The sequence below is a fragment of the Lepidochelys kempii genome, chromosome 2, assembly GCF_965140285.1.
Source record: "Lepidochelys kempii isolate rLepKem1 chromosome 2, rLepKem1.hap1, whole genome shotgun sequence".
Classification (NCBI taxonomy): domain Eukaryota; kingdom Metazoa; phylum Chordata; order Testudines; family Cheloniidae; genus Lepidochelys; species Lepidochelys kempii.
Genome location: NC_136381.1, coordinates 37,042,095 through 37,065,705, shown reverse-complemented (window position 1 = coordinate 37,065,705; position 23,611 = coordinate 37,042,095). Strand labels below are relative to the sequence as shown.

The following is a 23,611-nucleotide window of genomic DNA, read 5'->3' as shown; positions in this document are numbered from 1 at the left end:
AAGAAAAGAAAGAGATTAGAGGATCTTTCCATTTAATGCTATAATTCTTCTTCTAGTGCTGTTCCTGTGGGTGCTCCACTTCAGGTGTTGGTGTGTCCCGGCGCTGTTGATCAGGGATTTACAATAGCAGTGTCCACACTGGTTGCACGTGCCCAGTAGCCTTCTTGCACGTGCTGTTGGTGTTGCATGTAACATGTGCATGATCTGAGCCCTCCAGTTCTTTCTCAAATGTCCTCGGCTGAAGATGGAGCTCTGGGGCAGTGTTAGCACTCTTCTCTAAAACCATTAGAAAAATAGTTAATTAGATAGTTAGATAGAAAGTTAGTTTTAGTTTATTGGGAAAAAAAAAAGAAAAGTTTTCTTTTGTTAGCTACCTCCCCTCAGGGGATGGTTACCTGCTAAGATGCCTGGTTCTTCAGGCTTCAAATGCTGCGGCTCCTTATGCTCGTTGCATGTACGCTGCCTGGGTGAGGGGCATATCCCCCAAAAATGCCCCCACTGCAGCAATTTGAAAGCCAGAGCCCCATGTGACAGGGATCTCCGGCTAAAAATTATTTTAATGGAGAAATCCCTCCAACCAGAGTCGGACAAGCAGACTGCCTCTCTGGTCACTCCTCCAAATGGGAAAGGAGACATACCCTCTGAAAAATGAAAAAAGAGGGCTCAGATTTCTTCATAGAGAACACTTTGAAAACAGAGGCGGTCTCCTTCCAGGTCGCTGCCCCTGATGCCAATATATGCTTGGGTGAGCAGCTATGGCGCTCCGGGCACCTCTGGCACCACCGAGGTCCGTGCGAAGGAGATGGAGTTGAGGCACAAAGAATGCCTCCTCCATGGCACTGAGTGTACCAGTAGGGGACTTGACACCAAGCTTCTCCTCAGGCACCATGCCTCTGCCCCTGGCACCGACATTATTCAGCATTATTCTTTCTGTCTAGAAGATGAGTTATTCAGAGTGCCAACAAGTTAAACTGTTGGGAGGATAAGCAGAAATATAAGAGGCTATAGTTATGATGGAAGGCATTAATGAATGCCATCAACCTGCTTGATCTGTGGACAATTGTAGAGGTGCTTGAAGCTGTGACTGTGTTAATCAGGTGGCAGGAGCTCCATGTGCCAGAAACTGGGAATGGGCAACAGGGTATGGATCACTTGATGATGATTACCTGTTTTGTTCATTCCCTCTGGGGCATCTGGCATTGGCCACTGTTAGAAGACAGGATACTGGGCTAGATGGACCTTTGCTCTGACCCTGTATGGCCATTCTTATGTTTCCCCACTTGTCCCCTTTTGGTTTTTCAATTTTCTCCCAAATAAGTAGGATTTTGGCCACTGATGCCTAGAACATTCCCTGAAATTTTGGAATTGATCAGACGTGACATTCAAAAGTTACTGCATGAGAAACAGATGTTCTTGACAGGTTTCAGAGTGGTAGCCATGTTAGTCTGTATCAGCAAAAAGAATGAGGAGTACTTGTAACACCTTAGAGACTAACAAATTTCCTTGAGTAAGGCCTTCAAGCTCAGCTAATCAAATGGCCGACTAGTAGTGGTGCTGACATTTTCCTTAGCAAATCTGCAGTCAGTTGCTTGTGGTAATTTATTTTACAAATTGCTAGGTATAGCCTTACATGAGTTTGTTCATTGTTGTCTGAGGAGGTTTGTGTTGGGGAAAGTATCTGTAGCCTGGGCAACATAACTGCTTTTTAAAATGAAGAGCTAAATAAACACAACTCCTTTTCCTTTCACAGCATTATGTTCACAGTGTCCCTGCTAAACCAGTGTGTGTCTTACTGATACAGACATAGTAAGGCATTCAATATAGATGACCATTGTCTTATCCAAATCTAAAATTGTTAGTTAACAGTTTGATGACATAGTCTTAAAGGGAGGGAAAGCGAAATGATTAATGGTGTGGTAACTTTGTTGTAAAGCTTTCAAACAAAGCAAATAATCTTTTAGGTTTGTACATGTAAATGGTTGAAATACTGTTAAAATAGCATTCTACTTTACTAGACAGGAAGGATGGCCTTGTGTTTAAGGCACTGGACTATTACTCAGGAGACTTGGGTTCTCTTGCTGGCTCATCCACAGTCTGTCTTTGTGCCTTTGGTAACTCACTTAACACTTTGGTCTACACTTAACGCTTAGGTTAGCATATCTACAGTGCTTAGGTGTGTGAAAAGGCACAACCCTTAGCGCCATAGTTATGCTCAGGAAGGTGGAGTTCTGATAGCGACGGAAAAACCCCTTCTGTCACTGTATCTGCATCTATGCTACGGAGTTACAGTAGCATAGTAGACATGGCTTTAATCAGTCTGTGTCTCAGTTTCCTTTGTATTAAATAGAGATAATCATACTCCCAACCTCACTGGGCTGGGATTTTTCAGAAGATCCTAAGGGAAGCAGGCACCCAAATCCCACTGAATATAAATAGAATATAAATACTGTGGAACTCTGGAAGATAGTCACATCACAATGACAAGCACCTATGAAAGCCTAAAAACAAAACAGATATGTCTGCAGTTGTTGGGGAGATGGCTTCCTGCAAATGGAAAAATTCTGTAAGGTGAGGCTTCCAGGAACGCAATTTAAAAATTAAGTTTGATGTAACTGATCTGAAACTGTTTGGAAAACAGTATTAAAAAAGATTGGGCCAAATTGTCTTTGACTCAGTGGACTAATGTAACAGATTCTCTTATAAGATGGCAGTGCTTTCTTCATCCTCAAAGCAGTTCATGTTTTGTTGCTCTATCTTTGTTCTCCAGAGTGGTCAAGAAGGTGGCCCAATACATGGCTGATGTTCTGGAAGACAGTAAAGATAAAGTTCAGGAAAATCTATTGGCTAATGGAGGTAAAGTGTTAACTTTATTCTCAAGTGTTTCAGGATTTTCTGCCTTTTTTCCTACCGACTTAACAGATCATGTAAAGAATCAGACTGAGAACTTAGTTTAAACATGAAAATGCTTTCATCTGTCTCTTGCATAAGTCATTTATACCAGTCTTACATAAGTCACTTATATCGGAGGGGATGATACCTCCAATTGTGGGTAGAAAATATAGGTACAGATGTGTATGGTAACTGTCCACTTCCAAGAAAAGCCTTGAGTTCCTTTTGGGTACTCTGGTTTGATACCTCCACCAGTTTAAAGTCCAATTTTTTTCTTTACTTTTTATACATTTTTAAAGATTTTGTTTAGAATCCAATACTCCATCAATAAATTATGTTCATAAAAGGGTGTCCAAATTTTGCTTACTAAGTTCTTCACATAAGCTAGCTGAGAATCTCTGCCTTCCCCCAAGTTGTCAAGTGGCATTTTATCAAGCTAGTTTTCTCTTAGAAACAGAAGACTGGCTATGGTGGAACACAGCACTGATCCCTCATGTCAGCATTCTGTCACCAAGTAATCTGGCAAATTCAAACTGAGTTTACTATTGCCTGGTATTGATATTAAGGACAGATACAAAATTCAGTTAAAATAACTGCTGAAGTAGTGCTCAACAGAAAGGAAATCTGATATATACATATCTATATAGAAACTGCTCCCAGCACCTATGCATGAAGCTGCTATTCTGAGACCCAAATTAAATTTTAAATTAAAAAACAGCTTTGTGCAAATCCAAGACTTGAATGCCATAGGTCGGGGTGGCCAAACTTACTGACCCTCAGCCACACACAATAATCTTCAAAGGTTTGAGAGCCGGGCGTGCCTGCCGGGGGTAAGGGCCTCATCCCTGCTCCTTCTGGAGCCCCAGCAGGTACCTCCCCAGCAGGGCAGAAGCCCCAAGTCCCACCACCCTGCCACAGGGCAGAAGCCACAAGCCCCCTGCCCCAGTCTGGCAGCTGGAGAATGGGGGGGAGGTGTGAGGGGCTTAGTGAGCCACACTTTAACTGTAAAACAGCTGCATGCGGCTCACAAGCTGCAGTTGGGCCATCCCTGTCATAGGTGGTAGGCAGACATACTGTTTTTGTCTTCATCACTTTGCTGGTTCTCAAGAGATATCACTGCCATGTTCTCCAGGTTAATATTTCTTCAATTTTAAGGGTCTACAGCAGTCAATATCTGAAGGCAAGAATCTCAATTAATGCACCTATAACATTTTAGTATCAGAAATTCTAATACCATAAGTCTAAGGGTATGTCTACACTGCCCACATTACAGCGCGGCCACGGCAGCGCTGTGATGTGGGCAGTGTAGTCATGCTTTATCACCAGGGGAGAGCTCTCCTGGCGATTTTTAAAAAAACAACCAAAACCGACCGCAAATGAGGGGTGGTAGCTTTATTGCCAAGAGCGTGCTGGTGCTTTTCAGCGCAAAATTTTTTGTCACTTCTGTCACTTTTTCGCACCCCTGAACAACTAAAGTTTTAGCGCTGAAAGTGGCAGTGTAAACACAGCCTTAGTAATAGGGCCAATATATCTGAAAGTCTGCAGTCTTTCTCAGTACCTTCCATGGCATCATAAACAATACTATAGCAAACAAGTAAAGTATTAAAGTCTATTTTCTTTATTACCAAATTTAACACATTCATTCCTTCGCATTTTTAGTTGACTTGGTTACCTATATAATAAGGTTCCAGTGGGATATGGCCAAGTATCCCATCAAACAGTCCCTGAAGAATATTTCAGAAATAATTGCAAAGGTAAGATGACATGTAATTCAAACTACATATATATTGTGTTGCTTTCATCCTTGATACGAGAACTTAGTTTGACAATGATTCTCAATTTTTTCCACTCTGAACTACTTACGAAACGAGAGATTTTCTTAAGGGTCACCTCCTTTCCACCTATCACCAGTTCTGTGACAACTGTAGTATTTGGCTACAGCAAAAAATTCAATATTAACACCATATATAAACAAAACTTGCTTCTGTTTGGCAGGTTCGTTATGTCTTTCGTTTGGTATCTGTGCTCTTTTTTTCTTCCTAAAACAAAATCTGTTCTCTCACCATGTATAATCTCATGGATTTCTGTGGGATTACACAGGTCAGGCCAGATATGACCCCTTGTGTTAAAGCAACAAGAGATTTCAGTATATTTTTCCACTGCGTTAATAGCTCCAGGGTACTTTACGGTTTGTTTCTGTTCTCCTGTGTGGTGTCTGAACTGGCTAATGGTGGAATTTGCACAAAAGAAAATCCAGACAACCATGAAGCAGCTGCACAGGGCACACAGAAGTACCTTCTTTAGTTCAGGTTTCAGAGTAGCAGCCGTGTTAGTCTGTATTCGCAAAAAGAAAAGGAGTACTTGTGGCACCTTAGAGACTAACAAATTAATTTTAGTCTCTAAGGTGCCACAAGTACTCCTTTTCTTCTTTAGTTCAGTTGGTCAAAACTGAGAATCATGGAAGTAGGTTGCAAGTAAAAGGAAGGATCAGTGCTAGAATGCTGACATGTGCTCTGCAATTAGGGTGCATGCCCCAGCTGTTTACAGATTGCATCCTCTGGTTTGAACTTCTTGCTAAGTTTGTTATACCAGTATACACCATGTAGCTGATCCAGACTGTATCTGACACTTAGTTTGATGCAGTGTTATGGAAGACTAAATTCAAGCTGTAGTAACTGTCATTTCTTAAATTAGATAAATAGCTTAAGATCACCTCTTTATCAATAATCATGTTCCTAGGCTTGGTAATTAAACTTTCATATATTTTGTGTCTGCAATACTTTAGTCCTACTGGAAGTATGAAGGCTGACTTCTGGCTTTGATAAAAACTGCATGACCGTAATATTTCTTATGTGAAATGTGTTCGTGTTAAAATGTGAAACTATGTAAGGTCATGAGTTCTTTGTAATCTTGAAGAAAGCAGAAAAAATGAAGAGATTTGTTTTTGGCAATTGATCAGTTGTAAAATGTTCATCCACTCCTAGAATTTAAACTCTGGAAAAAGTTTTACAGTAACTTCACTGGTAGATTTGTGAAAGTCTTATTGAGCTGATACTTGAGGAAATAAGCAGTCTCTGAAATCTGGTTTTGTTTAATAAGTAAGAGAGTATGGAGTACTTGGACAAGTAACAGAAGATTTTGCCACTATATCTTCTCTCATTATTGGTCCTGCAATGGAAATTATCTATAGAAACAATCATAGTTATAGTAATTTATCTGTCCAGAGGTAGAGGATGGAAATCACTTAGAGAACTACACAAACGTAAGTGTAATTTAATTGCATTTCAAAAATAGCTCAAACATAAGCAGGATAGTGTCCTCTGTGATTTCTCTCCCCGCTCCCTCCCAGCCTTGGAAGTTGCTAAAGCTCTTGCCCACCTGCCACAAAACTGTGCACCAGAACCTTACTTTTGATTATTTTTATTTTTTAAAGCCACCTGTTTCTAGCCATTGAGAGTTGCGGAGAACCTGAAATGAACAGTGTAAACTGATAGTGTCATCTGTTTGAGTCTGTAGAGAACCTGAAACAATAGTCCTGAGGGGTGACCAGCCACATTGATCTCAATCCAGGCTCCATGCACTTTGCAATTCTGCAACTGTGCATACCTGGGAATTTTCAAGGTGGCATGAAATTTTGCCATTTTGCTGTAGCCAGGGCCAGACATCTTGTTTCTGTCTGTTGCCTTACCCTTCCAGGACCTGCCTACAGCTGCCTCTTACTGCACAGGAATTGCCATACTAGATCACAACATGGTTCATCTAGCCAGTCTCCTGTCTGAGAATGGCCAACACCAGATGTATGAAACCTCACTGTAGGCAGTTTGAAACCTCCTCACTGTAGGCAGTTTGAAACCTCCTCACTGTAGGCAGTATGAAACCTCCTCACTGTAGGCACTGTGGTATAATCTGCCGCACATGAAAGTTTCTTGCTGATTCCTAATAGTTAAAGATTAGCTTAAACCCTGAAGCATGAGGTTTTTAGATCACTTCCAAAATACCTTTTGCATTAAATATAACTCTGGTGGTTCTCGTCTTCCATATTATTGTCCTAAAAAAACTCTGATGCTTTCCCCACAAGGGGGAGTTAATTTCATCACAGTGCATGTTCCCTTCACTGTTCCCTGGAGTCATGGAGCAGGGACTTGAGAAAGAGCCCAAGTCCAACCCGCAGCCAGGGAGCAAAGGAAACAGAAGTGTAGGCTGGCAAACTAGGCAACCTGAAGACCAGTTCAGCAGCTGAGGCCTGGGGAGCCAGTAAGATAAGCAACTGAAGCTGGCTACAAGCTCCCGTGTTCTCTGGCACATAGGGAGAAAAAGGTTCTGAGCTGAGTCCCCCCAGACATAATCCTGGGAGCTGGGACTGGGTCTGGGACACCTGTTGCCAGTAACTAAAAAACCTAACCTTGGAAGCAGTCATGGTAAAAAACACTGAAAAACTCTCTGACAACAATGTAGGCCCAAATAAAGGCACTACCTATTAATAATCAGAAGGGTAGGTGTGTTAGTCTGGATCTGACATGTATCCGATGAACTGGGTATTCACCCATGAAAGCTTATGCTCCAGTACATTTGATAGTCTATAAGGTGCCATAGGACTCTTTGCTGCTCTTGTCTATTAATAAGGCATTCATATATTATTGTGTAATGTATATGTACCTAGATACTTGAGATAGAAGCAGTAGAGGTGGGTTTTAGGTTTAATTATAAGACCAGAGAGGTACACTGTACTAAGTCCTTTTTGTGTGTGTGTGTGTGTGTGTATATATATATATATATATAATATATAACTAAACATTTTTAAATCAATATGCTTAACAGGCAGCCAGCATGTAGAGCCTTCCTAAATTCCGTGTGATAAAGGAATATCTGTTTTACCATCTCTTTATCGAAGATCATTAAAGGTTCACAGTGACCCCCTAAATCTTAAAGGTGGAGTACAAGTTATACTTGGCTTGAGTAGCCATGGAGGAAGTAGGCAATTCTAAGAGACTAGACTTCTAATTACAGATGTAAATCCTTAATAGAATCTTATAACAAGATGGCTCTGAGATGGGCAGAGAATCTGTCTGTAATGCCAAAGATACCTTATATTTGAAACTAGCATGTAGGCTAATGTAATTGGAAATAATCAGACCCAAAACAGTGAATGAATAAGGGGGGCAAAATAGTCTGGAGGAAAGAAAGAAAGGAGTTAAGACATACCCAATTATCTGTAGCTAATAAAATAAGTCAGGCTCTGATTTTTAATTTTGAAATGCTTTGATTTTTAACCAGCAATAATTACATTGGATGTGGCCCAGTGCAATTTCAGCACAAGCCAAAATATCTCATGGCACTCTTTACTAAATGAAGAAAACTCTCATAAAACATGCTGAAACAGCCCTCCCCCCACCCCACCATTTTAGTTATAACAAACTGCTACAGACCTGCAGCAGAGATAGCTTGGTGTTATGCCAAGATATAAAACAGGACTGAAACTTCCTAAATGGAATTGGCAAGTGGCTTTCTGATGCAAACTTTGCTACATCTTCCCTTCAAAGTATACAATCAGGGAACTGCTTAGTTAAAAAAAAATGGTGTAGTATAAACACGACAATATTTAGAATTGGAACATAGGAATTTTCATACTGGATTTAGACCCAGTGCATCTAGTCCAGTATCTTGTCTGACAGTGTCCAGTGCCATATACTTCAGAGGAAGGTATAAGAAACCATGCAATAGGCAGTGTAATCTGTGTAATCTGCCCCCATTCATGTCTCTTCTTGATACAGACTGGCTTAAACCCTGAAGCATGAAGTTCTATATTGCTTCCGAAAATACTGTTGTTAACTAGTGTAAGTCTGAATCCATGTAAACATCCATTCCCTTTTTGAATCATACTAAATTCTTGGTTTCAGAGTAACAGCCGTGTTGGTCTGTATTCGCAAAAAGAAAAGGAGTACTTGTGGCACCTTAGAAACTAACCAATTTATTTGAGCATAAGCTTTCGTGAGCTACAGCTCACTTCATCAGATGCATACTGTGGAAAGTGTAGAAGATCTCCGATGAAGTGAGCTGTAGCTCACGAAAGCTTATGCTCAAATAAATTGGTTAGTCTCTAAGGTGCCACAAGTACTCCTTTTCTTTTTACTAAATTCTTGGCCTCAGTGACATTCTTTGGCCAAGAAATGGCTTGATAGAAGGAATAATAATATGATTAGAAATCAAGGTCGAGGGAGGAAGTTAAAAGTGTATTTAGTAAATAGCTTAGTGTGTAGTAGTAAAGAGAGAGCCTGCTTTAAAGATTCAAAATCTGTACTCCTTTTGAAGTCTGGAAACTAAACTTGGAGGATCTAATATTAATACAGAGCAACATGTTTGAACTCCCATTAGTGTACAGAAGAGTATATGGAGATATATTGGGTAGGGGATGAAATATGGTCACAATTCACTTTTTTTTTTATGATACAAGTGAAGATCATGCATTAGAAAATAGTCTGTTCACTACTGGCAGTTGGTCAGTTCCACTTAAATGGATGAGAGTGTTTTATGGCAGAAGAGTTGTGGTAAACTGTTTCTGCAACTATATTTTGTATAGTGTTTTTTGGACATGTAATGCACTATAGAAGCACAATGGATGAACAATTTCGATTGTGGGGTCTCTGAAAGTTTCTGGAATAAATTAAATATCTTGTAAAGATAGTTGACATAAAAATACAGATGAAATATTATTTGGTAAGGGGGAGGTGAGTGAAGTGTGCATCACTTCATGACACTTCTGAAAACAAAAACCGCATGTCAGCATAGAACTTGTGGTTCATAAATGGCAAGTTCCAGTCTACATTACTCACTGGATTTCCTTAGAGATGATTGCAGTGTGTTCCCAGTTTTAGAATTGTGTAGCAATACAACTTGTTCAGTGCTTTGTTTTTCCAATTTTGTCAAATTTCTGCTTACAAATAATGAAATCTCTAACTTTTTCTTAGAGACAATTTAAAAAATAATTTGTTTGCTAAATTTATCCTTTTATGAGACTTAAAGTGAACAATTTGATTTTTGAATCTTGTGTTTTAAAGGGAGTAACCCAGATTGATAATGACTTAAAATCAAGAGCATCAGCATATAACAATCTGAAAGGCAACCTTCAGAACTTGGAAAGAAAGAATGCGTAAGTGATCTTAGACCTTGCTAATGCAGCACAGAAAAATGGCAGTTTAACTGCAAAGTGTTGGTAATGTGAATATACTATATTTCGGCTTGGTAGGTTTTTAGAGGTGCCTATGTTTCAGAATTCTGGTGTGTCATGATAATTAGCTTGTTTACGGGGGTGAACAGGCCTAAAATAGTAATTTTTACTTCACTATAGTTATACGCAAACAGTATTCTACTTGAATAATGCTACTAATTACCTGAGCCTGTTGCTATTGGTTTCCTTATAATTTAAGTATCTACCTAAACTTCTCTTGAGGAAGTTTCTCCTTTTATTGTTGCTGTCTGAAGAAATCAATTAATATTGAACTTGATATATTCCTCCAGTAATAGGTGACTTGTCCCCAAAAACCCAGATTAGTTGAGCAATGTAGATACAATGTCTTAAATGGGTAAAGATAAAACGTAATGAAAATAGGGAATCGGAGTAACTTTAAGTAACTGAGGGTAACATTCTGTCCTTCCTCTCTGCGTGTGAAAGGTCCTTAATGTAACCAGACTATAGTGTTTTCTGTGTGGAGGCATGCACTTTGGGAGGGTATGCCCAGTGGCTATATACAAGCCCTAAGGATACATTTTTCAGAAGTGATTTGGGCTCCTAAGTCTCTGATAGTCAATTGTACTTTTGCCTCTTAAAGTCATTTTTTAAAATGGGACTTAAAAACACGTAATTGACTTAGGAACTTTTATCGCAAACCCTCACATATGGATTGGTCAGGAGCAGTGGTGAGCTGGAGCGGTTCTCACTGGTTTGCTAGAACTGGTTGTTAAATTTAGAAGCCCTTTTAGAACCGGTTGTTCCACGAGGGACAACCGGTTCTAAAAGGGCTTCTAAATTTAAGTGGCTAAAAGTGGCACCTTAGGCGCCAACTCCATGGGTCCTCCAGGGCTGGAGCACCCAAGTAGAAAATTTGATGGGTGCAGAGCACCCACTGGCAGCTCCCCGCCCTACTCCCAGCCCCAGCTCACCTCCCCTCCGCCTCCTCCCCCTCCCCTGAATGTGCTGCCCTGCCCTGCTTCTCCACCCCCTGCCCCCAGGCTTCCTGTGAATCAGCTGTTTGCGCGGGAAGCCGGGGCGGGCTGAGAAGCAGGCCGTGGCTTCCTGCTCAGGCCCAGGGAGGTGGAGGTGAGCTGGGGCGCGAGGAGGGCTGCCCGCACTGCAGACAGGTAAACCCGGGGGTGGGGGGGCTGCAGGGGAACCGCTCCCCGCCCCAGCTCACCTCCGCCACCCTCGGCCTGAGCCTGAGTGGGAAGCCGCCGCCTGCTTCTCAGCCCTCCCAGGCTTTCCGCCGAACAGCTGATTCACGGGAAGCCGGGGGAGGGAGTGGAGAAGCAGGGTGGGGCAGCATGTTCAGGGGAGGAAGCGGAGGTGAGCTGGGGCTGGGGGTAGGGTGGGGAGCTGCCAGTGGGTGCCCTGCATCCACCAAATTTTCCACTTGGGTGCTCCAGCCCCGGAGCACCCAGGGAGTCGGCACCTAAGGCGCCACTTTTGATGTGATCAGTGGGGGAACGGCCACTCCCCCTGCTCCCCCCCAGCTATGTTCCCCTGCCCCTAGGAGCCAGAGGGACCTGCCGGATGCTTCCTGGGAGCTGCCCCAGGTAAGCACCTCCGGGACTCCCCATGTCACCCCCCGGCGGGTGCCTCTGGCTCTTAGGAGTGGGCACCCACTATGGTGGCCCACGAAACCCTCCTGCCCAGTTCTGGGGGCAGTCAGGGGGCAGGGGTTCTGGGGGGGCGGGCGCGTCAAGGAACACGGGGGGGGTTGGATGGGGCAGGAGTCCCGGGGGGGCAGGGGCAGGCAACGACCCCCTCGTGGGGTGAGGAGGGAACCCGTTGTTAAGATTTTGGCAGCTCATCACTGATCAGGAGCCTCAGCTGCTGCCACGCCACATGGGCTATAGTAGTGACAGTGGAACCACTGATAACTCTTATGTTACAAAAACTTCAGTTACAGAAAGAGTAGTAAGTGCACTCTGCATACTAGTAATTAGTTCTTAAGTGAAGTACTTTCTAAAATGTTATTAACCAAACACTAGAAGTTATCCAGACCAAGTTTAAGATTTGAACTATACACTTACTATAGCAGTTTTTGTTCCTCTACAGGGGAAGCTTGCTAACTAGAAGTCTGGCTGATATTGTAAAGAAAGAGGACTTTGTACTTGATTCAGAATACTTAATTACATTGGTGGTGGTTGTACCAAAGTAAGTAATCTTGTGGTACCAAACACTGAATACAAATATAACCAAAATGCAAGCAAAAATGTAAGTTTTGTACAATATGTTTTGTTTGAAGTAGGAAAGGAACTGTTTATAGTATGGCTTTTAGACAATTTTGAGATTGAAAACAATGTAGCCCAAACTTTTGGATGCTCACCTGTGGCATAATAAGCCTGTGTGGATATTTTCTCACTGTTGCTATTTTTTGGCTTTATCATAGGGAGTGCTCACTATCCACAAATCCCCTTGGAGAAAATTTGGAATTAGGCCGTTAATGTTTTGTATGGAAAGGTGATTCCCCTTGCTAATGTTACAAAAGTTGTCCATATAAAATAATAAAATCCAAGCAAAATACTGGAAGAAAGCCAGGATTTCTTTCCTAATTTTCCTAAAAGAACTAGTCACTGATTTGCCTTGTAATTTCAGTATTAGCTTGTACCACTTAACTTAAGCTTTTTTTTTCATACATTAATTTTAATACATTAAGGTTCTATTTAGTTTCTTTATCCCATCTTCTCAAAGAGCTTGAGCATTGCCTTTAGAATCATGTACAACCTCTAGCAATTTAAGGAATATTCCTTTCAGTAGTCTTGAAATCTCATTAAGTCTTCTAAAGGAATGCTCTGACTGGCATGAGGGTCAAGAGGAATTGTCAGGTACATGCTGAGTACTGTACAGATAACTTTTGAAGTATTAGCTTCAAATTGAAAATCTGCCCCTCTGCCAAAAAGTGCTAACCTAGAAACCCAAATCTTTTTTTAGAGCGAATGGGATGGAACATAGCAGACTGACTATTTCTTGATTCAAAAACTGAGTAAACTCAGGGCATTTTGTTGTGCTGCCTTTACGTCACCAGGCTATCCCTTTGGGGCGGGGAGCAGATGGTGGGCTTCTAATTTACAATATATACACACAACATTACTAAATAGTAGTTCAGTATTCAGTAAGAATTAAGTGTAACACCATAGGAAAGCAATATTATCTATTCTAGTGGTAGTAGCAAGGGAATGAGAGTGAAGACTCATGGATCATATTTTTCCTTCTGCATTTGACTTGTTTTGACTTTGGGCAGGTTGCGTAGGGATGGGTTCCATTCCCATAAACAGGAATAAAACACCCACAAATGCATCATATTAATTTTGAGTGCTGGGGTGCATAATGTCTCTGAAAAGCTGGTTCTTAATCTCTGTACTTACATTTATCCAACTCCTAAAAGGGGTGTAAATATCTCATAGGAGTGTTGAGAGACTTCATTGAACAATGTCTGTCAGACATTTGGAGATCCTCTGAGAGGTGTTAAACATGTAATTATTAACTTCATTGTGTAGCTGTGCCAGATTTAAGAAAAACTTTGCTTTTCACTTTAAAAAATAGCCCACCTTATACAATACACGTGTAAACTTATAAACAATATTTTTAAAAATCAGATACTATTTCTCAATTTCTCTGAGTTCTCATTTCAGAGTGTTTTCTTTGCAATATTTCGTGCCCTGAAAAATAGGACAGGGGACCAAATTCCCTATTTCATATACTTTCTGATGTCCTCCAATGATAGGAAGGAAACTTGATTAGCAAGAGGAAGAAAGAATTTTGAAATACTCCTGTGGGTATCTTAATATTCAGGGGTTCTCTGCCAGCTTCTTGTGACCCATTTGATTTTTACCATGGTTTTATTGTTGTAGTACTAAACTTGAATTATAACCTATTTATTCTGTAGGTCAAATTACAATGACTGGGTTAAGCAATATGAAACATTATCGGAGATGGTAGTTCCACGATCCAGCAAGTAAGTGGTTTTTTATGATTCAGCTTTTTCCAAAGTAAATCTTTGATTTGCTTGAATTGGGTTTTAATGATGCATAAGAGTACCTCTTCACCCTAAATCTTTGGGACCTTTTATTTGTAATTGGGTTTTAATTGCTGATTAGTAATTGATTATAAAGTCATTACCTATGTTCTTATTAAATAATTCATCTGAATTCAACTCCAAGTACAATATTCTAAACTTTAAGATTCTCTCTAAATTCTGTAGTTCACAAAGGTGTCAGTCAGCCCCAGTGTTTATAAGGCATGGACCGAAGAATTGAAGCAGGAAAATTAAACTAGTCTAGATGTGCTGCTTTAGTCCTGGGCCCCAGTGTCTTATTTTAAAAAACAACAACAACAAAACCCCCCTCTACAAAACAATGCTTGATAGTGGTAACTGTGTTGCCATTACTAGAAGGGCTAGAAACAAATAAGTTATATCACTGGAAACCTGATGCAGATGGTTCTGGGCAGGGGATAGGATGGAGATGTGGAGATGAGTAATGTATGTTTTGGCACTCTATAACCATGGAGGTCAGCACATTACCTAGAAAAAATGTGTGAGGAGGCACACACGTGTGCCTCTGTGTGATGGTGTGGAGGTGACTATTGTGTAGTGTTTTGGGGGTGGTGCAGAGAAACAGGATGGATCTGTGTAAGTGCAAATCCTTGATGGGAGTGGAGAGTGTGGGTGTTGGATTGGGTTTTTTTGGTGGGGAGAATATTTGGGAACATGCCAGAGGATTGGCTAGGGGAAATCCAGTGAACTTTACTATTTAAAAAAAAAAAAAAATCATGCAGGAAGGGGGAATGGGCAAATGCATTTTCCTTTGTCTGCAAGTCATATTAAGCAACACTGGATTTTTAAGAGTGCCTAGATATGTGGTAAAAACATGATCCTTTCCCTTAAGAGCTTACAATGTAAATTTAACACAACAAATGTTCGTAAAGACAAATGTGATAGCAGTAGTGGGAGAGAGAACAAGGGCAACAGTAATATAACGTGGTAACTCGAGCACATGCAAGCTTGATGCCTAACTTCCAGTCCTTTCTGTTTTGTTACTATTCTTGCCCCTATCTTACTTGGAGATAGAAATGATTTTTTTAGAGGGATTTGAATGTGGCAAGGGAGATGGCTAGGCAAACAGTGTGTTCCAAGTGTTAAAAGCATTATAATTACTGAGGCAAAATTGTCATTTTCTATTTGAGGCATCATTTTTTAGTAGTTTCCTCGTAGATTATTTTGATAATTAGGTATATTGCACACTTTGCTCTTAGATGGGTGGGTGGTGTAAATCAGGTGGGTTGGATGATGGATTTCATGGCAGTGGGGAACAAGCTAGATCCCTTTAATTGTTCGCTACAGACATTTTAGCATTTGGGCTTTTAGAAAGATTAACTTTTGTGAGAAAAGCCACATTGTATTGGGACGTTAGCTGGACTTCTTTAGAGCACTCCCTTTCCAAGATGGCTAACGCAGCTCTATGCCACCCAATCACCTACTCTTAGTTCGCTGCTACCTCAACTCCTGTCTCTCCATACTTGCACCCATTTCCTTTCACCTGAAAGGCACCAAAATAAATGTAACTACTGAAAAGTCTCATGACTATGTACATTGAAATGAAATCAACTCAAGTTCATTTCCAATAAAATATGGCTTTAAATTGAAGAAATATCTGGTTTAGCGCAGCTAACAGTTTTACTCCAGAAAGCATGTGAATGTAAAATGTAAACAGTTCCTCTCTTGCTCAAGGATGACAAAGGCACATGTTTGAGCTACAATTACTATTCTCTAATGTAGTTAAACTCTGGAAATTAAGTATTCTGGGTGTGGTAGGGTTGTTCTAGAACCATTCATAAGCAACTAATTTGATTTTACTAGTTCTGAGTGACCACAGACTAGAATTTTGATTGTGATGCTTCAGCCCCATAAAGGTTCTAAACTTGCGAATTGTAACACTTTTTTTTTTCCTTTACAGTGTTCTTTCTGAGGACCAAGATAGTTACCTGTGTAATGTCACCTTGTTCAGGAAGGCAGTGGATGACTTCAGACACAAAGCCAGGGAATACAAGTAAGATCACTTCTTCAGATTGATTTCCTATTTAAGAGTACTCTACACAGCCACTTGCAGTGTTCTTGTTCCTCTCCAAATGTAGGTTTATGGTCCGTGATTTCCAGTATAATGAAGAAGAGATGAAAGCAGACAAAGAAGAAATGAACAGGCTATCTACTGACAAAAAAAAACAGTTTGTAAGTTGGCATAAACTAAATATTATTTTGGACAGAAATTACTATAACTGAGCATTTAGGCATGAAAAGTTCACTGTTGCAATCATCCTCCAACTACAAAGCTCACAACAAGAGTCCTTTTCTCTGTTATATCTGTTTTTGGTTTGAGACATAATGCTCAGAGATGATAATCCTTGAGATAAGGGTATACTCAGTTGCATGTGAACTGTTGAATGGCTTTTTGATATTGAATAAACTCACCAAAATGGTAACTCAGTCCCAAAAGGACTTGGATAATATGTAAGTTGTTTCCATTACACTCACGCTTGAAATATGGTGGATCCTGGCTATGAACGCCAGTTAAAGGCATTGTAGCTTGCCTGAAAACATTACAGATAGTAGCTCCTAGCATTACAAAGTCTTCTATAAAATATACAACTATGTCTCTAGTCCAAAAACACTGTTAGAAAGACTATGGTGTCCAAGCAGAAAGCTAAAACTCAATTCTCTCCTTTTAAGTAGAAGAAAAAACACACATTAAGTTGTCCTCCTTCAGTGGTACAATATACCTAGCCAGATCCTTAGCTCTGGCTAAGGTAAATGAGGATGGGGGTTGAAGTGATGCTCTCTGTGTTTCCCTGATCTTGGGGCTGCTGTGTAGTAGGTCAGCCTAACCAAATGCTAGGCAGACAGGCTCAAGAGCCACAAGTGGCTCTTTAATGTGTCTCCTGTGGCTCTTTAAAGCACATATTTAAACACTGTGTGATTTAGTTTTTACTTGATCTAAGTTATTAACCAATCAGGTTGCTTTTTTACTGTTAATTGTAGTTGATAAGATGATGATAATTGGTCAATTATTTTGCTGTGAGAATTGTGTGTGTGTGTGTGTGTGTATATATATATATATATAAAAAAAATATAAAACTCTATGAATATATAGCGCTATAGTAAATTAAACAATGAATTCACACTACTGTTTCTCTTTTCAATAATGTTGATTGCTAGTTTGGTTCCTAAACCACTGAAGTCTCAGTATCACTGATCTAACCTGTGCCTGCTGCCAGCAGACCTAAGGAGCCATTATGGCTCTAGGCATTCCCAGTGCACAAGAGCCCTGTCCACATCTCCTATACCAGCAGCTAAGAGGAGTGACGTTGATTCTCTGTGGGGACTCTATCCTGTCCAGGGATCTCCCTATGCAAAGAAGATCTTAACAGTATGGTTTCTGGGTTTAGGGCTGCTTCATACCGTTGGAGTGGAGCAAAGTAGATGAGGCATGACTCAGGATTGTTGCCCTAATTTTCAGAGTTAACAGATTTCTATGGGCTAAAAGTACAGTAGCAGAGTGATTATGAACTTCACTAATAGATATTTGGCTATTCTTAAAGTCCAGAGTAGTCTCAGTAAACCCAAGTGCAGTTTTCATATGAGATTCCTACTGTAATTTCTGTATACTAAAACATTTTGGAGTTAGCTGTCCAGCGTCACCTATTCCATTCATCCATTTTCTGTGTCTGTAGTAATACCATTTTTAACACTGAGTATCTGTTTAAACAAATTTTAATAAGGCTGAATCTTTATTGATGCTTGTGAATAACTTCCTGTCTCTTGTCCCCTCTCTCCTCCCCCTCTAACAGGGACCTCTGGTTCGGTGGCTGAAAGTGAATTTCAGTGAAGCATTCATTGCATGGATTCATGTGAAAGCATTACGAGTTTTTGTTGAATCTGTTCTAAGGTAAATAGATCTGGAGCTGAGTGTCACTGTTTTTCCTAGACTTTAAAAAACCTATCTGGAGCGACATGTAGATAACTGAGGATCTTAATCCATGCACCATCTGGCTCAGCTCATTCTGTAGTGTTCTTGGAGGTGCTCTTGCCTTACTCCTTTAAGCATCTTGGGCTTTCTGTATATTAGAGCAAGAGGTCCTCACTGACTGTTAATGGTTTGCTTTAATTGAATGGCTTGTAGAAGAAAACTTTCTAGACTTAGAAATGCAAGCAATAAATAAAGTGATCTATTCAAGATACAGTAATTCCTCACTTAAAGTCATCCCGGTTAATGTTGTTTCGTTGCTGATCAGTTAGGGAACATGCTCTTTTAAAGTTTCGCAATGCTCCCTTATAACATTGTTTGGCAGCCACCTGCTTTGTCCACTGCTTGCAGGAAGAGCAGCCCGTTGGAGCTAGCTGGTGGGGGCTTGGCACCAGGGTGGACCAGCAGCCTCCCTATCAGCTCCCCGTTCCCCTAAGTTCCCTGTGTGGCAGCCACCCAGCAGTGGGGGAAGGGAAAGCTGAACTGCCAGCAGCTTTCCCTCCCCCCACTGCCATGTGCTGCTCCTGCCTTCTGCCTTGGAGCTGCTCCTGGGAGCCTCCTGCTTGCTGTACGGGGGGGGGGGGTGAAGAGTGGGGAGCTAATGTCAGGGTGTTCCCCTCCCCCCTGCTCCTGGCCCCCGCTTACCCCATCTCCATAGAGCAGGGGGGGACACAACAGGGCTCAGGATGGAGGGAGCTTGCTGGCAGCAGCTGCTGTCTCAACTTGCAGATCTACTTAAAAAGGCAATGTACTTAGAGTGGGGTCAGTGTACTTAAAGGGGCGATGCGCCTCTCTCTCACACGCACATGGTGTGTGTCTCTGTCACTGTCTGCCATGCCTCTCTCCATCTGCACTGCCTTGTAGCTTGTGAGGCTACATTAACAACAATGTGTTAACCCTTCAGGGCTCAGCCGAGTGCTAGTTCATCATTTAGCAGAAAGGCATTCCCTGGGAAATATTCCACCCTCTCACTTCACCACCTCAACCAAGCTTCACAATCATTGCTGTGTATAGTATTAAATTGTTTGTTTAAAACTTATACTTTGTGTGTGTGTGTATATATATATATAGTCTTGTCTGGTGAAAAAAATTTCCCTGGAACCTAACACGCCCCCCCATTTACATTAATTCTTAAGGGGAAATTGGATTCACTTAACATCATTTTGCTTAAAGTCGCATTTTTCAGGAACATAACTACAACGTTAAGCGAGGAGTTACTGTACACAGAAGACAAAGCACTCAGTCATATTATTAGGTAAACACAGTTTAATACAAAATTGCTCAGGCTTTGAGGCATACAAAGCAACCCAAGACTCTGCGTAGCAGTAACCACTAGATTTATTTTTTCCCCAGCATGTGGCTTTACTATTTGCTCATGCTCTGCTTTTCTCTTGTTCATAAGTGAACAAGAAGCATAGCTAATAAGTTGATTAAAATAACTGGATGAATTCTGCGAAGAAGGCGGATTGTTAGGATAGCAACATCTGGTTCTCAGTTGACGTTTGCAGCTTTCTAATTTGGACAGTTACTGAAACCTTCTTGATACTACATTTACAATAACGGAACAGTGTAAAAAATAGAATGAGGTAGGTGAAGGAGCAGTGTTGAAAGAATGGTAGGGATTGATAATAGAATCTTAAATTAATTTGATAGGTCTTTTCCACAGCTTGCCCATCCCACAACTATGCAGACTTATTACCTTGGGAGACAATGTGGGTAAGGAAAGTAAGATGAGAATGTAAGTGTTGAAGATGAATATGCACCTAGAGAAGTTAAAAGGTGGTTGTGAGAAGGGATTGATAAGAAAGGGGGCTAGCCTTTCCACACAAATGAGATCTTTCAACCTAGGTAAATTATTTTGTTGCAACCCCAAGACTTAGAAGTAAGCTAATTGAAGTCTTCAAAACTTAAAATAATAATAATAAAGTGGGGGATGAAGCTTGGTAAGAATGAATATGGGAGTTCAATATTGACCATGGAAGGAATAAAAAAACAGGTGTCTAAATATTAGATATCTCCTCTTCTTTAACATGAAATAAAATTCTTTTCCAAAGTTCTCAATATGATGAAACAGTAATAACAATATGGTCTTCCCAAAATTAAAAAAATAAGCAGATGTTTTATTCTCAGGAACCAGAAACCTTTAGCAAGGTCTCTTCTCCCTAAAAAGTGATATAGCACTGTTTGAAGTAAGAATGAATAAACTCTTAAGCCACTTTAAAAAAAATCTCATTAGCATCTGTCACAGCTTTCTGCTTGCTCCCTCAGGTATGGTTTGCCAGTTAATTTCCAGGCAATGCTCCTTCAACCCAATAAGAAAACAATGAAGAAACTGAGAGAGGTTTTGAATGATTTATACAAACACCTTGATAGCAGTGCAGCAGCTATCATTGATGTAAGTAACTTGTGTAATTTCTATAACTAGTGTTTATGGTGTCCAGTTGCCACCCACGTTCAACCCTACATTGATTAGTCTTTTCTTAAAATTAAGTGGGAATGGTCTGCCTCACTGTACAGTGTTAATCCTCTGAAAGGAATTGCTCCATGAGAAAGAAAGAGACTCAGGCTTCTAGGCTCTTCTGGATGCTGTTTAACAAGAAATATGCTCCATGGATTGTCTTGGGGCAGGTCACAAAAGGTTTCAGGAGCTGTTTTGTTTGTTTAAAGCTCATCCTCTCCATTAAGTACAACCGTTCCTCATTGCTCTCCTCTACTGCAGAGGCCATTTTTTCTTATTGGAATTAATTCAGTGGAGTTCTCCAGACGCCTTGTGCATGGGTTTTTGCAAAGGAGGAAGTACTCAATTTACAACCAAGTCATCTGAAGAGCTGTTTCTGTGTTCTTGGGGATTGCTGTGGGTCCAACAGACACTGTACAATTTTTAAAGCACCTTTCCATGGCCAATGTACCATGGTGGCACAGTAAGAAGAAAATAGAACTTTAAGTCAAATGGATTGAGAAAAATGCCTTCAGTCAAGTTTAAACTTAGTTTAGAATTCATCTCTAGGCATTTCATAACTTTTAAGCACAAATAATACAGGAGATAGTATTTGCCATCTCCAATCTGAGGGATTGCTTCTGTTTATTAAAAACAAGAAAAGCATACTTTTACTTGGCAGTTTCAGCAGAGATGCGAAGGAGTGAATGGACATGAATTCAGAATTACCCTTTCCACCTCTAGAGGTCCTCAGTGCAAGGAAAGCTTGCACTGCTGCTGCCAATACTATACTTGTTCTGTGTCTAGATAAAACTTCAGTGTCCATAGCTGTTACCTTTCATGAGCATTTGACCTTAAAACAAGCCAATGTCTTCAGAGCAAAATGCAGGTGAAATGTGGAGTCCAGCCAAATAATCATGAAGGTTCCTTCTGAAAATGTTTCAAAAATTCTTTTAATGTAAGAAGTCAATGTTGATCAGAAATAGGGAATGAAAAATCATATTTAATCCTGCGGACTAATGTTCAAACTTTTGGATCAGCTGAATTGTCCTCCAGTACAATTTTTAAATTTGCATAAATATTAAATACAATAGTTTAATGAAATAGGGATGTAAATAAACAAATCTAAATTTCATTTATACTGATTCTTCAGGGTCTCCTTTAGATTTCCACACTTGAAAATAGTTAGACAAAACTGCATTACTTAAATGTTGTTATGTAAAGGAAAATCCTTTAATACAAACTATTGTAGAGGAGTAGCAGTAACGCATGTGATTTGCTGAAGATTGTATTAAGCTAAGAAACTGAAAAAAAGAAACAAGTAACTACATTTTTGCTCCATATAGTTATATTATGGTAACAAAGCCAAATGTCATTTCATATGAAAATATGGCATGTATTACTGATGCTAACCTACCAATATTTTGTGAGGAAGGATCTTTTTTCCTCTATTCATCTTACTCCATTTTGAGAAGCCTGATGGCATATTATCCTTTTCTTCCCTTAACGTTTACATTACCAGACAAAACATGGCATGACTTTTGTGCATCTTAAATGTTTGACTATGTCATGTAATCTCCTGAATGGGATACTGACAAATTATATTGTAAAATGTTTAGTAATTTTTTTTAAAAACTTTTTCACAGGCAACTATGGATATTCCAGGCTTAAACCTCAGTCAACAGGAGTACTACCCATATGTGTATTACAAGATTGATTGCAATTTGCTGGACTTCAAGTAAACCTTTTCTTATCCTGACAATCCTCTGATAGTGTTGGTGTAAACAAACAGAAGTGAGGTTGAAGTACAATGATACTTTTAACTCTGTTAATCCTATGCTTGCTTCTTACTCCCTTTACTTAGGTGAATTTTCCCCATGGTGGTCCATCTCTTGGCATTTTCTTTTAAAGAAAAATGTAGGTATTACTGCTTTTAATCAATCAAGTCTGTAAATGTATATTGAGAGAATGAAAGTATTTATAAACAGTCATTTATTTAAAGAAAAGGATAATTCCTCTTTCATATGGTGATTGCATTAATTTCATTTACCATTGTTCATAAAGACCTTGTTTACAAAGGAAGATAGTGTAAACATGCCATTTTGTTCTCTGTATTTAGTAGATACAGATGTTAACGTTGTTGAATTGTGATGTAAAGTATGTGAGATTGATATACAGTCTGTGCTTTCAGAATATTTTAAATTATAATCCATAAGCACTGTCGGAGAAAATAAAAATACCTGTGCAAATGTATGGTCTGTCTTATTCTGATGCATAGAACTGTAAAAATCTCCAGCCAAACATGAATACAGGTAATGTAAAGATGTGATATATGCTGTATCTGACCATATAAAAATGAAGTTTTCAGTTTAACATAAATATTTGATGCGAGGTAAACTAAAATAAACATCTGCATTGTTGTGAGAAATACTGGAGCAGATTTTATTTCTATAATTTAAAGTTCCATGTGTGAATATACGTACACAACTTCTCTTAAGGAGACAGTCATGGCCTTACTCTCTGGAGAAGTGGGAGAGAGAGAGGCTTCTTACGCCCTGGGCCTAGTCAGTATTTCTACTTATATATATGTATTACTCTGTTTTCACTTATTTGCAACGGTGGCTACTCTTTTATAACGTAGCATGCAAAATTCTAGAGAAAGAGCTGCTACTTACCCTATATCCTCATCACACAAGACAGCATCCTTTTAATTCTTGTCGGAAAGAGTTTATTAACATTTCTAGTAACTGTTCTCAAGACATTTGCATTTGAAACTGTATCTTCACTCACTACTTCAACACTGATGGATTCCAAGTACTGGATTTATAACACTAAAGCTTATTGTAGTCATCCGGACAAGTCCTGAGCTTTGAAATAATGTTTGGTAAATCAGTGCCTCTCTGGAGTGTTGTAGTCTTTTGGAACTGTTTCCCCCTAGTCAGTTGTTTCCCCTGTAATCGGGATCTAAGCAATGTTGAAAGGCTCAAGGAAGATCAGTAGTGTGACTTCTAATTGCTTAGTATAAACACT

The 23,611-nt window shown here is 40.0% G+C and overlaps 1 protein-coding gene across 3 annotated transcripts in view; it reads left to right on the top strand.

Annotated features, from left to right (window-relative positions):
* ATP6V1C1 (ATPase H+ transporting V1 subunit C1) overlaps window positions 1-23,009 on the top strand; it is a 39,771-nt gene extending 16,762 nt beyond the window's left edge. For 2 of the 3 annotated variants that reach the window (XM_073330400.1, XM_073330399.2), the window contains exons 4-13: window positions 2,768-2,853; window positions 4,549-4,643; window positions 9,945-10,036; window positions 12,182-12,280; window positions 14,013-14,081; window positions 16,081-16,173; window positions 16,259-16,352; window positions 17,969-18,066; window positions 20,413-20,539; window positions 22,228-23,009. In XM_073330400.1, the coding sequence (XP_073186501.1) occupies window positions 2,768-2,853; window positions 4,549-4,643; window positions 9,945-10,036; window positions 12,182-12,280; window positions 14,013-14,081; window positions 16,081-16,173; window positions 16,259-16,352; window positions 17,969-18,066; window positions 20,413-20,539; window positions 22,228-22,323 (949 nt within the window). In that variant the 3' untranslated portion in view covers window positions 22,324-23,009. Of the gene's footprint in view, window positions 1-1,579; window positions 2,569-2,767; window positions 2,854-4,548; window positions 4,644-9,944; window positions 10,037-12,181; window positions 12,281-14,012; window positions 14,082-16,080; window positions 16,174-16,258; window positions 16,353-17,968; window positions 18,067-20,412; window positions 20,540-22,227 lie in introns of those variants that run through there. The other variant, XM_073330401.2, reaches the window with a different exon arrangement.
* Window positions 23,010-23,611: the final 602 nt, after the last annotated feature.